General features: G+C 32.8%; 1 protein-coding gene across 2 annotated transcripts in view; it reads right to left on the bottom strand.

Annotated features, from left to right (window-relative positions):
- LOC124360694 (endoribonuclease Dicer-like) overlaps positions 1-14458 on the bottom strand; it is a 137054-nt gene that overhangs the window by 42599 nt on the left and 79997 nt on the right. For both annotated transcript variants that reach the window (XM_046814522.1, XM_046814523.1), the window contains exons 14-18: positions 13683-13909; positions 6415-6665; positions 6119-6259; positions 2612-2824; positions 993-1089 (exon numbers count right to left, since the gene is read on the bottom strand). In XM_046814522.1, coding sequence (XP_046670478.1) covers positions 993-1089; positions 2612-2824; positions 6119-6259; positions 6415-6665; positions 13683-13909 — 929 coding nt within the window. The remainder of the gene's footprint in view (positions 1-992; positions 1090-2611; positions 2825-6118; positions 6260-6414; positions 6666-13682; positions 13910-14458) is intronic.

The raw sequence follows: 14458 nt of genomic DNA, 5'->3' as shown, positions 1-14458 counted from the left end.
CAATTATAGTGAAGAAGTATTTTTTATTTCCTGCTTTTTTAGAGTTAACTAAATTCTCTGAGAATTCCTGGTTTTCTATGAGCGTAGCAGCCCAGAGTGATGATAGCCTAGGACTAAGCCCAACAGGAAATAGTGATGGTGGTATAATGGATTGGAAAAGAGTTGGTCTGTTTATGAAGCGCCTGATTTTTCTCTTTTTCCTTAGACAATGTTAGGTGGAAAATGGATGAATATATATGTGAAGCTATTAGTTCCTGAGAATGCCATGCGATTAAAGCAACGATCAGAAACAACACAGACTGGCTGAAAATGAAGTAAAAGGGATGTCATTACAATGTTGGATGTCATTCGAAATATGAGTGGAACAGCAAAACTGCGATGTTGTCAGGGTTAAATACATCATAATGAATTTGATGAAATGAAAATTCCATCTTTAATTTTTATCTCACCTTCTACCTTAAAGGTCACCTTCAATAAGTTTTTACTTTTTAAATTTATTTAGGTACTACAGGTAACCCTAAACACAACTGGTCCACTTCTATCTACCAGTTTAGAATGATTAGACTTTAAGTTTAAAGAACAATCTTAAGAGCCACAGAAGTCAAATAGTAAAACAGTCTTATGAGCACCTATGAAATAACAAAGAGTTCGTTTTCAACTTCTTCGTTGTTGACATTTTTTGGATTTCTTTAAATCAATGTGAACTCCAGATCCAGGAGTCAAGTCTGTAATAGTGTCACATTTCAGACGTTGCATTAAGTGGAGGGTGAAATGGAGCAACACTCACATTAAATCAACCTTTCTCACCATAGCTATGTTATGTGTGGAATAACAAACTGTAGTAAACTTATGCGTTTTTCTTATACAATGCTTGGTAAGTAATTGGAACCTCAATTCCTCATTGTGTGAGAACACTTGGGATATTAGTTCATCTAAAACATCTGACAAAACATTAAAAATTACAGATACATTAATATTGAGGATTTACTTACTTGGATCCAACTTTGCGGTTCGCAACACTGTCTGTACAGATTGTTCCACACAGAAACCTGGTGGAACCCAGTCTTCCTTTGGCGAGAATCGATGTACCTACAATTTTATACAGTATTTTAGTTTTTGTTTAAGACTTCAAAAAAAAAAGAAAATTAAAACAAACTAAATGTTTTAGATTATATTCAGTACTATCTACAGTAGAACACAAACAAAAGAATGATCTGAAATTCAAAATACAAAGCAATATATTAATCAACTGATTCCAAGTTTATTAATATATTTTGAATTAACTTACTTTTGAGGTTTTATTTCACCACTGTATATACAGTTTTCATCATTATTTTGAAGTCAATTAGAAAATTCTCAATGGGTATTAAAAGGTATCATCAATTTAAGTACATTATCAAAGGCATTATCACAGCATTAATTTGGAATTTACAGGTTATTACGACAATCAATGAAAACAAAAGAACGTTTTATTATTCGAAAATGTCAGGTAATTCGTGTGTCTATTTGGAGAGGATTTGGTGATAGGAAGTATGACATAATGAAGTTTATTTTAGTTCCTAATAAGAAAAACCAAAAATTGTGGACTACGATAATACCAGAGAAATACAAACTAAAATAGTAACTTATACAGTATTTTACCGTATTTCTTTACAAAAGTAATGAAGTTATTTGAGTTGTGTCCAAGCGAATAACATGAATTTTCAGTGTAAATATATTAGGATGATTATTATTTTAGTAAATATAAACTTCTATGTAAATATGTTAGCAAGTAATTGTCCATACATTTACTAATCATGTTTATTTGTATTATATTTATGTTTTATTAAATGTTTTGTGAAAACTGCACTATTACTATATGTAATTTCTAAACTCTGACAAATGGAGTACAATTTATAAAATGTTGGCAGCATTTTATTTATACATATAATGCCATGTTTTTTTTTATTCTAGAATAATATATTATACATGGGTTTTATTTAGAATTATATGGCCTTTACCATGGTATAAAGCAAAAAATCTAAAAAATACTGTACACACTCAAATTAGGTTGAAACTTAACTTTTTATAAAAAAGTCAAAAACTTTTTTTATAAGTACTGAAATTTTTATATTTGTATACAGTAAATTTTGGTTGTAACAATATGTATCATATTCTGCATTTAATAAGAAAAAAAAACAACAACAAAATTATGGAAATCTGTTGGGTAGCATTCTTTTAGCTTTTATTTTCATTGATTGTCGTAATAACCTGTAAATTCCAAAATAGGTTAAAGAAAGTCTGTTCTTTTTAATACTGTAATTTATTTGGCCCCGATAAGGAAAACTCGTCCAAAATTTGTGACCTTTTGTACCCAAAATTTGTGTCCAAAAAGTACCCAAACAACATAAGTCTCACAGATAAAATAGTAGAGAAACAACATAAAAATCGTATTTGTCGATAGTTTGGAACCTATTGAATACAGATGTCGGGTTATTTGACCAAAATAAGCAACGCTGTGGTACTCAAAGGGTTAATAGGCTTTGCTAATGCTTGGGATTCTAAATGTTATTGTTATTAACTAAAAATTCAATTTAAAACAATGTAAAGAACTAAAAAACACAAAACTCACTTCAAGTAATGAACCGAGTCTTTTCTTCGTTCCACAATAGAATAAATTTTTGTTTCCAACGATTTTGCTTTTCACATAGGTTAGATGACCTTCTGGCCAATCTGGCTTGTTCTCAAACAGTGTGAGAGAAATGGCGAACTTGAGAAAGGAATCCCCAAGTGTTTCTAGTCTCTCACAGTTCATGATGTCATTTGCTACAGCAGCTGTTAAGGCCTGAAAAGATATTTTATTTTATTACAACGTATTATAAAACTATAAAACATTATTCTTATAAGTATTAAAAAATTAAATGCAAACTATGTGAAGAAAAAGTTTTATGTAGTGTTATAAACAATAGCTTTCTTTGACGAAACAATACCTAAAAAAAATGTAGTTAACTTAATTTAAAAACAAACATTCTGATAACGATTAAATTTTATTGCTGTGAGGCCTTTTGTTTTCAAAGAAAAAAATCATCAGACCCACATAACTGAAATAAAAGTATATAACAATGACTCTCTGACGAAAGTGACACCAACTCTAATGAAGGAAATTTTTTAATAAACAGGGCAGTGAGGCAAAAAGAAATAATAAATAATGAAGTTTATAAGAAATTAAAAGAACAACTTGAAAATATATAATCTGTCCTGAAAACAACACTAAAGAACTGATTCTTGCAAATCAAGGAAAATTTCAGAAGTCAGAAACCACTTTGCATCTATAATACTACAAAAAGAAGAAGAAATAATTAAACTACAAGAGGAAATAAAAGAATTGAGAGAAGATTTTATAGCACAGTCAGACTATTATTTCACTGTGCCAAAAAAGAATTGTACAAGTAGATGATACAGCTAACATTAAGAATTATTTTTAGCAGATAAAGTCATGATCATACAAACTCTATTCCGGGAGTGAAAAAAGTGTAAAGTTGACACTAACCCTTCCATGTTGAATGAAATTAGATTGAGACCTAATTATATAAATTAAAATTACTTTAAAGTAAAAGCGCTATTAGTTATTAGTAACGAGGTGGATAGTAAACCAAGTCATTTTAAAATAAATAAAATCCTGATTTTATATGCCATGGAAATGATTTATTTCGGCATTTCAACGAAAAAATTAAAGAACTCACAAAAGGGTAAAATCAAATAAATAACAATAAGAAATCTACGTCAGTAGGTTTTATAAATTCAGGAGGCTGAACATCTAATTTTAAATGAAAGTAACATAAAAAAGGAACTTGCAAATAAAGAAAATATATTAGTAATTTTGTCCTAAACAAATTATGTTTTTAGAAATGAAGATAATGATAGCCAAAATTAAAGAAACTCTTGATAAATTTAGTGAAAAACAGGTAGTAGTGGTTTATTTACTAAACAGATTACAACAAACAGCTGATGTCTCTCATGTTTGTTGCTCCCGGCTTGTGCTATCATACCTTTAAAGTGGTCATGTTCGCTTATGCCTTGACGGATTTTGTTGAAAAAGTAGGAATTATTATAAAATTGCAAAAAGTGGTGGCATGCTATTAATTTTTTATAACTATACTACTATTTTTGTTTTTTGATATTACAAATTTTCAACAGGTGCCATTTTGTCAATATTTATGCAAATCACAAGATTTCTTTTTTTAATTTTCCTCTTATTTGTCATAACCCATGAGCAATGTTTGGTATCTGTGGCCTTACTAATTCTAGAGAAAATAATTTGTTTAGACAAAATACAAAATGGTGGCTAGTGGTTAAACAACACATTTGTTGATCGATCTTTAAAGAACATTTTTTGTTTGGAATCATGAGTACTATCAGCTACAGAGTTTGTACCCAAAAGGAGTCCTTAACATATGACTTATATGGGTCAACAAAATGAAGAAAATAGGTTATTTAAAATGGAAAGTGAAGAGGGTGTAAAAAGCTCCTGAAAAGTGATATACTGAAGGAAATTGGGCACAGAGCAAAGAAGTTGGTATAGGAGAAACTGGTAATAATGGCTTATGATGTTAACACAAACCTGAAGGACAAGGATATTAAAGAAGAATTGTTCAAGAGGAATGTACAAGGAAATATTATAAGTGAATAGTATTTTGTAAAGATATTCTGCATAGAACACAGACATTCTAAATCAGACAGTAACATCCTACCAGATTTAAGAATGCATCAAAAGCTATATAAAGAATAGTAATATTGTAGGATGAAGAACTACATAGACCTAGTGACATGTTGTAAGTGCAAGCTTCGAACATATCACCAAGTATTGCAATTAAATGAAACTCAGTTGTTACTGTGGTGAAGATCATGAGTGAAAGAACAAAAATAACAAAGGAGAGTTGAGTCAGTAAAATTGTAAAAGGGAAGACCACAGGAAAGAGAAAATGCCCAACCAATTCAAGTCAAAAACAACATTTTCACAGCTTAACCAATTAAAGAACCTTACAGAATGGACTTCTCCAAGAAGGAATCTTTTACCAACCACTTCCATCCTTCTGAACAATGCAACTAATAGAAGTTTAAATTTTGACAGGCTTAATTTGAAGTCAAAATGGTTGATTAGATCAATCCTATTGCGGATTGGCTGGTCAGACAATGACACACACTGTAAAAGAGTGTCCTAAATTGGGATGCATCCCTAGTGGATTAACAGAACTTTATATTTTATTCAGAAAGCTTTTTATTGGCCTAAACCAATGGTCCCAAACCAGTGGGCTGCAGCATGTAGCATATGATTGGGTCATGTTCTCAGACAAAGTTTGAAGAGAAGGGTGCATACATGTCAAGGTCAGTGCCCTTTCGTCACAACTACGTTTTCTTAGGCAAAAGGTCAGTAACTTCGTGAACGGGAGACACATGGTCGAAACATTTCATTTTAAAAATGAAATGAATTGTTTTGTAGTTTCTGGATTTGTCCCATGTCTCTCTTCGAGATGCTATTACCATAGGCAGGATAAAAAAAAAACTGAAAATATAAAAGCCTGCATTAGCTGCAACTTTGCGGACTCAGGCAGCAGATCTCTGAACATGTGGAGGCCCCCAAGTCTACCATTGGCATGCTGAATAGTGTATGTGACATAATCGGAGAATGTGAGGTCTCTGTCCAGCACGAAATCTCTCTGCCACTAAGGGACTCCACCAAGTTTTGTGGAGCAAGATGAAAAAACTAGAACTAAGAATTTTATGGACGGTTAAAATTTAGTTAGAATTAAATTAACAATAAGATTAATTAAAACCATTATTTGTTGATTCAGTTTGTTGTAATTATCAGTTTATATCTGTGTAGTATTTAGGTTTTATTTTACATTGTATTTGTTGATTTAAGTTGTTCTGAAAAGCAGTCTGTAAACTGAGAAACACTTGGAAATAAAAGAAATGTTCATTTGTTATATTTATAATTTACGTAAAATTATATTTGTTTGAATTCCAGCAACTGAATAAACTTCAAGAACAAAATTAGAAACTCAATCCAATTTTAACATGCACATTGTAAAATGTAGTAAATACTTCAACAGACAAAAGTACTGATTGAAAAGATTACCTGCAACAAGTGGACCTGTTGAGGTCCAAGGCCCTTAGTATTTCTTTGCAGCATTTGCAGGGGTGGAGGTTCCACAAATCTTGATACTGGCCTTTTGTCCATACTAGTCAGCTTGTGACGAGCAGCTTCATCAACATTCTTCTGTAATTAAAAATAAATTATACACTTGAGTGTCAAATAAATTCATGAACTCTCTCCTCGACAGGAGGATTGATATAATTCAATTATGAAATTTTATTGTATTCAATTTGATATTTCAGAATTAACGTCCAATATAATGTTTTCAATATACATACTGTAGCTAGTCCAAGAAGTGGTTTCTTGATGAATTTTCCATAATTAAGTACATCAAACAAAGTTGCTGTATCCATACATCTTTCAATGTCCATTGGCTCTTCTTCGTTACCCCAAACTTTGTACTGTTCATTTTTAAGAGAGTTGGAGTTCTTTGAAAATATATTCAAAGAAGTTAAAGCTTGTTGTGTATCAGGTAACAATTCTTCAACCTGACAGTTGATATCTTGTGCTAGTTTGTCCCAGTTTCTTCCTAAAAACATACAAACAGTGCATATTGAATTACTTTATACATCTTAATAAAAGTTTGTATAGTACAAACAATACATTTATTTTTAATATGCAATGTTGTACATAGAGAATTGTAAATCAAATAAATAGTACTTATTACTAGATAACATGTACATGTAAGCACATATCAAACACACACACACACACACACACAGTTTGTAAAGGGTACAATCCAAGGACAGGAGTCTACGTTCCGAGTATATGAATAAATCCTTGATTTTTCATCATGTTCCCTATATAGGTATTGATAGTAAAAATAAAATACTTTATTGATCTTTATTGTTTTCAAAGTCTTACGTTGTGAGGACTACAATTTGAAATCATCGCAGCAAGGACACACCGACAAATGTTAAAATCGGCCATTCTACACTATTTGAGAACTATAATAATGAACCATCACAGCAAGGAATCACACCAAAAACTGTTAAACTTGGCCATACCATACTATTTTAGGACTATGATATTTACCCATCACAATTGGGGCAAACACTAAGAACCATTAAAATTCGTTATAGATGCTCTCTGAGGACTGTGCTATTTTAAGCATTGCTATGAGGACACCCCCTACAAGTCATTAACATAAGTTACCCAAAATTTTTGGGGACCTTTAGCAGTAAAAGTTTTTTTTCTGCTAAAGTAATTATAAATTGAAAATAAATTTTGGTTTGATAGATTTTCTATTTTATTAAAAGATTTATGAGATATGACAACGCTAGAGTCTTCAGTGTATAGACACATTTTACTGTTTAAATTTGTAACACTATTTGGCAATCCCCTAATATAGCAGATAAATAATACGGGTCCAAGAATGGAGCCTTGAGGTACTCCGTATTTTATTGTTTTCAATGTTGATTTAGCATAACTTGTCTAATACCTACATGGGGTAGTTCTGCATATTGTTTTCTATTTTTAGGTATGATTTAAACCAGTTCAATGAAATTCCTAAAATCCCTATATTTTCTATGTTTTAATACTTGACAAGACACTGTCAAACGCATCACTGAAGTCCATAAATATACTCACAGCATGGTCACCCTAGTCTATGGTATCTAAAATTGACTGTAAACCAATTCCTGCAGTAATGACAGATTTGCCCGATCTAAACCCATGCTGCTCATCATCAAATAGACTATTGGTTTCAAAAAATTCCACTAATCTGATATACATTACACGCTCATATATTTTATAAAATGTTGGTAATATAGACAATGGGTGAATAAAATAGAATATTTTGTAATCTGTCATGAGCTCCAGACCCCTTTAAAACATTTATATTTATATCCTCTGCCAAAATTACATTATCATATTTGTTACATAATATAACTAAAATTATATCAAGCTTATTCAAAAAAACATTATCATACATTTACCCAGGTGTTCTATACAATCCAACTAACTAGTGAAATATTATCTAATTTACCATCTACTGCACAACATTCAAATTCTTTTTCACTTACTAAATCTGTTACTTCAGAAATATTTACATTTTTTTACTGTTCACTATCTTTTTCTCTAGTAAAAATAATAACTTCTCCATCTCTAGCAATTGTTCTGCAAAAGAATGATTTTATTACAAGTTATTTAATGCTGTATTACTTATTTCAAAATCCTGCAGTTTATGTTCAAAGAGAGTTAGAATGTCTGGTTTAAATTCATCAAGGATTATTTCTAAAGCAAGTTTACGGGAGCTAAAATGCTGAATATTTTGATGGAAAATGGATAGTTTAGATTCAATTTGAAATTTATTTGATATTTTAGGGAGAACAGAGGAGACATTAATGTCAAGATATTTATTTAATTTTGAGGTATAGGATGAATTGGATTGTCCAAAAAATCAGATTGGTAATGTTGAACCGTGATGGACTGGGTTGTGGTCTCTGGAGAAGAGGCTGCTGCTGTTGGTGTAACTGGGGGTGAGTTGTCATCTTTGGGGATGGCCATCAGCTCTGCAACAATACTGCACTGCAGTTGGAGAACAGGGGATGATTCTTGCAGGGGATAGTGATCAATGATTTGGCTGCGACACTTCTCACAATAATTGATTGGTAAGCCATTGTGTAAGAGCCGGCTAGATTGTTGGTAGTAGCAAACTATGTTGACAGTTTCACCTGTTCATCTTTGAAATTCAGTTAGTTTTCTGATAAAGTGATCAGGCCAAATCTGATCTTGTACACAACCCATCGCAGAACGTATGAGTTTTTCAGTTTTCTTTGCCTGAACTCCTCTGTTAATTGTAGGAGGCAGCATCATAGTCAAAGATCAGCTTTTGATATACTGGTTTAGTGATTAAGTTAAAAACACTACACTCATCCTTGATCTTCTGATAAGCCAAATGGCTATTAATACAATCAGAGTAATAGTTTCCCAAAGACATATTTGAAAACTACTGCAACACCCGCGCTCAAGCTTCTCTTATTTTCAAGATCGGCAGATATAGTATGGATGTCCCTGCCAAAACTAAAATGTAGTCGTCACTTCCTAAGTGCCTGCTTAGCTCATGCAGATCACTTGTTACTTTGTTAAAAACTTTATTGACGATTCCTAGCGTGATCACTTCTTTTGGGCGACCTGAACATTCAGCATCACTAGTGCTGGTACGACCACAACGGAACTCTTTAAACCACTTCTTAACTATTGAAATTGAAGTGCCGAGTCCCTGTAGTACAGGGTGGTGCAGAGAAACAGGAAATTTTGAAGTTGTTGGTACACCTGTAAGTCTCGTAGGAGTGGGGGAAGGAAGTCATGACGCCAAGTAGTAACGGTCATTTAGTTGAGACGGAGCAGTGGAGTGGTGCGGAGCATGCCATTGCCGTGAGAGCGTATTACAAAAATGGCGACAGTGTAAAAGCTGCACGAGAGTTCCAACGCCATTATGATATTCCTCCCCGCGGTCGAGTTCCTTCTTCACATGCTATATCATTATGGGTTCGGAATTTTGAAGAGACTGGTTCAGCCTTAAATAAAAAACCTCCTGGGCGTATAGTGACTGTTCGAACCCCAGAAAATGTTGATGCAGTGCGAGTCGCAGTGGAAAGAAAGAATATTGCACGGCCTGCAGTTTCATCCCCTAAGTTTTCAAAATCGATTGAATTAATGTGTTAGGTGTAATGGACAGCACTTAACTGATGTTATTTTTAAAAAGTGACTTTAACTTTATTGTTATTTCCAACATTTCTCATGTAATTTCCACTCTTGCCTAATACATTTTAAGCATTAAAAAGTTGTTTGTACAATTCATTGGTTTATTATGATTATTTCAAAATTTCACGTTTCTCTGCGCCAGCCTGTATTTATCAAGTTTTTCCTTAAGTCTCGGTGATGGATTTTGTACATAAAAAGTAATGCCTTATCAGCACACAAAATTCACCATTTTCATAAAAATTCAAAGAGGTTGTCTGCTTTGAACGGCTATCAAACACCAAATGCACGACGCAGCTTGCTAAAAATTAGAAGTTGTTCACTGATTGATTACAGCTGACAGCAGCACTGTTACATTTAACCCTCCGGCTGGCGCGCATTTGAGCCTTGACTGGCACCCTGTTTTGAAGCTTCGTGCAGAGTTTTTAATTTTTTATCCTGTACAATTAATTATTGGAGAAAACAAAAAATCTGTATACATCAAATTACTCTGCAGAATATGTTGTACAATATAAACATAACTATAATTTGACTTGCCTAAATAATGGTGGATGTTTGATGGTCAGAACTCAAAACTTTTTTTTCAAAAAACACTTTTTTATATTAAGCCATTAAAAAAAAACTCAAAATTAATTTTATTTAAAAATCTAAAATATGCATAATGTTCACTTAATTATGCACAAAAAGAAAATACATAGTTATAAACACTTTTATTTACAAATGATATTACAATTGAAAAAAACGACTATATACAAGCACTAACAGTTGCCGAGTCGCGTCACGCGGAAGTAGTCGGGAGCTTTTAGCGGCCAGTAAAATAACAAATATTCATATATATATAAAAGTGAATACATTATTAGAAGGCTTGGGATCTTGTGATTAAAGTGATATAACTTTTATGCGATTCGAGCGGTAATTATCGGAACTATGACGTAATTAGTAGACGATGTTTAATGAGTCGTATATTACGACTCTGCCAGTTCACAGTGGGAAAAAATGAGTCGTAATTTACGACGTTGCCAGCCGGAGGGTTAAAGTTACTGCACAGGAAATTCAAAAAGTCACTGACTTATCACACCGCCCTTGTACCACCTTCTACAGTAAATAGAAGCAAAATTAAAATTTGTGGACACATATAAACATTTGTCTTTGTCATTTATCTAATTTTGATTTACTGACAGCATATATAAAAAACACTGACATGTACAAAGATGTACAACATTGGCTCACACTAGTTTAATCTTTTCTCCTCAGCTTTTTAGACATAAAATAAAATTCCTAGAAATATAATGACAAACTCTTAAGAAATTTAGAATATAATTTCAGAAATTGCTTCAGAGGAAGGCCACAGAAAGGACATCTAAATTTTATGTCTTGTGTAATGGGGTTTCTGTTTGATAAAATTATTTAGATTTAGATTTTATATTAGACACAGCTTTGTAAAAATATTATAAGACCTTGATTAACAAGTTGCCAGTCACGTACATGATATGATGTAATGCTTTAAAATAAATTGAATTTCGTTGTGCTAAAGATCAATCTGACACAACAGTTTTGTATACTAACAAGTTACAATTGTTAGGTTTTCATATTTAGTTATAATAATTAATCAAACTTACACATTAATATAGTTTTTTACTAACAATCAAAATTTTGTATGTTATTTAGAACTGCTCTTTGCCCACCGTTGTTCAATACCATTTTAATTATAAGCCATCTATTTTCACTTATCTTTGTGCACACACACACACACCCACCTGCATTCCAAATCTATAGTGGTCCGATTGTCACGTGGTATGAGGTGACTTCTGTCAACCAATCAGGCGTCCAGGACGCAGACAAGAAAAGCCCCCTGAGGCATCTCTCCAGTTCTTCTAAAGACTCCGTCTCGCTAGGTTGTACGTCAACACCAGCTTTAACTAAGTTCGGGCCGTGCCCCCTTGTCTTGTCTTTTGTGAACCGTAAGCCGTTCTATGGCAATTAGCAGTCCCCTTGCCGGACATTATTTTGTTAGCGAGCCAAAAGTAACTTTGTCTCTGTGGAACATCAGCGTTCGTGAGTGAACCGAAAACAGTGTCAAGTGAATGTGGAATCTTCATCCATCAACAAGGACTCCACCAGTGCAACGTTCCTTGGAAGCAACCCAGGTCGAACTGCAATCAACCCAACTTCATTTGTGTCGAGGTATCAGACAATGGACGGTGCAAGGTAACAGTGTTTCATCATTCTTATCATGGTCCTTCGCAACTAAAGACAATTTTCTTCTCAACCAAGATTTTAAAATCGTCAACTAATTCGGACATTTTTGGACATTTTTAATTGAAAGCGAAAATCATTTTAACACCTGTATTCTTGATTTAATTGTGTGCCTTTTTTCTAATACTATGTTTTGTGAGCTCATTTCGTATTTTTATTTTTCCCCATTCGACTAATAGTTATTCTTAGAAAATCAACGTATGGGCTCCATCTGCTCAGCTATCAAAGTATGAGTTTAATATTAGACATAATTTATGGTCCTTCGAACATAATTGCGGTCCGCCAAGCCGGATCTCCTACATAATTTTTGGGTCCTTCTGACCGGATCTAACAACAATGCTTCCATTTTATGAAATGCTGATTTAAACTAATCATTATAATATGATATACTTAAAAACTACAAACCTGGGATATAATCAGACATATTTTTCAAGTGGTAAATCCTAAGAAAATATTCTTAAATTCCAAAATTGTAACATTTTATATTTTCAGTTCTTATAATTTCTGTGAAGAAAATTCACCCTTCTTCAATTAAAGATGTAGTGAAATATTACATGGGGAAGTGATTTAAACTAAGTGAACAAGTTTGGTGAAAGATATAAATTAAATTTGTACATCACAAACAGTTAAGATATATCTGTGTTCTAGATAAAAAGAACATTTCCTATTGTTATACTGGATTACATTTTTCATAATATTTGTTGGGTATGTTTATATTAAAATTTGTTTAGGTATACTAGAATTTTGGCTTTTTCGTTATTTTAGGTCAAATAATTTAGAATATTCTTCTATCCATATGTCAGTAGAATATGTTTTGTCGGTTGCTCTTATAAGAAACAAGATTAAAATGGCCGGGCTATGTTAATAGAAGATTCAAAGTTGTAGGAAGGAAGACCAGAGGGAATGAGACAAAAAATGAGATGTGGAGATAAGGCCTGAGGAAGATGAGGAAAACTCTTGGAATAAGCCAATATAGAAGAGCATGAAGGCTGTCTGATGGAGAGGTCAAAGCCCAACTGGGTTTTCAGTGGCCACAGGCGTAAGAGTAAATAAGTATACTGATTTGCTAATGTTTTACAATCCTGGATTCCATTTGTGAATATATGAAAAGTTCATCTTAAACAGTAGGCTAGAAACTATGGTGATTTCAAGACAGAATATTTAATCTAACCATTTCCTGGTTTGCTTACAAGCTTGAAGATGTAAATTTACAATATATATGTTCTGATTTATATAATTTTAAAAGTAGCTATGAGATTCAGTATATTTTATGACAAAAATAGATAAGAACCACACTAAAACTATTCATGATTTATCAGATCCATACAAAGTGATGCTGGTCTGTAATTATTAACCAAATGTTAACTTACCTATTACCTAATTTACGATATTAAAGTTAAATATTTCAGTACAAATATGGAAGCCCTAAACAGCCATATAAAACATTGGTTAGTTTAATAAATGGATGCATTTGAACTTCTGTAGTCTATGCAAATCTTTTTATGAACGTAAAAAAGAAAATATAGTAACATTATGGCACTGTGATAATTAAGATAATAAGAATCATTGATAAAGATAACAATACCTGATGGAAGATGGACTTCACCGATGCCAGTCTCACTGACGAGTTGACAGCGCAGCTCTTCAGTTAGACATAACTGGCTGATACGGTGGAGGGCTGATGGCAACATCATTGCTTTAACCCAGTATTTTCCTGACAGTGGATAAACCACACAATACTCTGGTATCAACCATACTTCAAAATCTTCATTTTCTTCTTTGTTTTTCCGTTTCAACTGTTTTGTTAAAGCTCTATTAACAAATTAATTATGTCTTATAATTTTACCAAAATAGAAAACAATTATAGCTGAACAAAACTTAATACATACTGTGGGTACTTACTCTTAAGATTCTTTGGCGGTACTTACCATTTTCAAATTCATACCCAACATCTATTGTTGTAAACACCCTTTTTACAAGATCGATATTGAGTTACATAACCCCCGAAAACGTTTGTCCACCGAGAGAAGAATCAGCCAGAAAAAAGTGAGGGGAAATTAAAGACCTGAAAGAGAGACCTTTAATTCTAGTGTTGTGTTCATGGTTAAAGCTTCTAAGATTGAAAGAGTCGAGATTTTCTTTAACAAAAACTAAACTGTGTAATATACAGGGTGATTCAAAACTAAACGGCAATCTCTCGGGAGCTTATTCTATAGCTAAAAACAAGTAAAAAAGTTCATATAACCATATGCCCGGAAACGCTTCGTTAGCGAGTTACGCCTAGCGAAAGATTTCGCCCGGATTTCAGAACCCTTGGTGAAGTCAGGCCGTATAAAAATGGTAAAGGTAGTTACAAAGATA

This window comes from Homalodisca vitripennis, chromosome 4 (genome assembly GCF_021130785.1).
Source record: "Homalodisca vitripennis isolate AUS2020 chromosome 4, UT_GWSS_2.1, whole genome shotgun sequence".
NCBI lineage: Eukaryota > Metazoa > Arthropoda > Insecta > Hemiptera > Cicadellidae > Homalodisca > Homalodisca vitripennis.
Note: the sequence above shows the minus strand (reverse complement) of the source record. Positions and strands in the feature narration are given on the sequence as shown.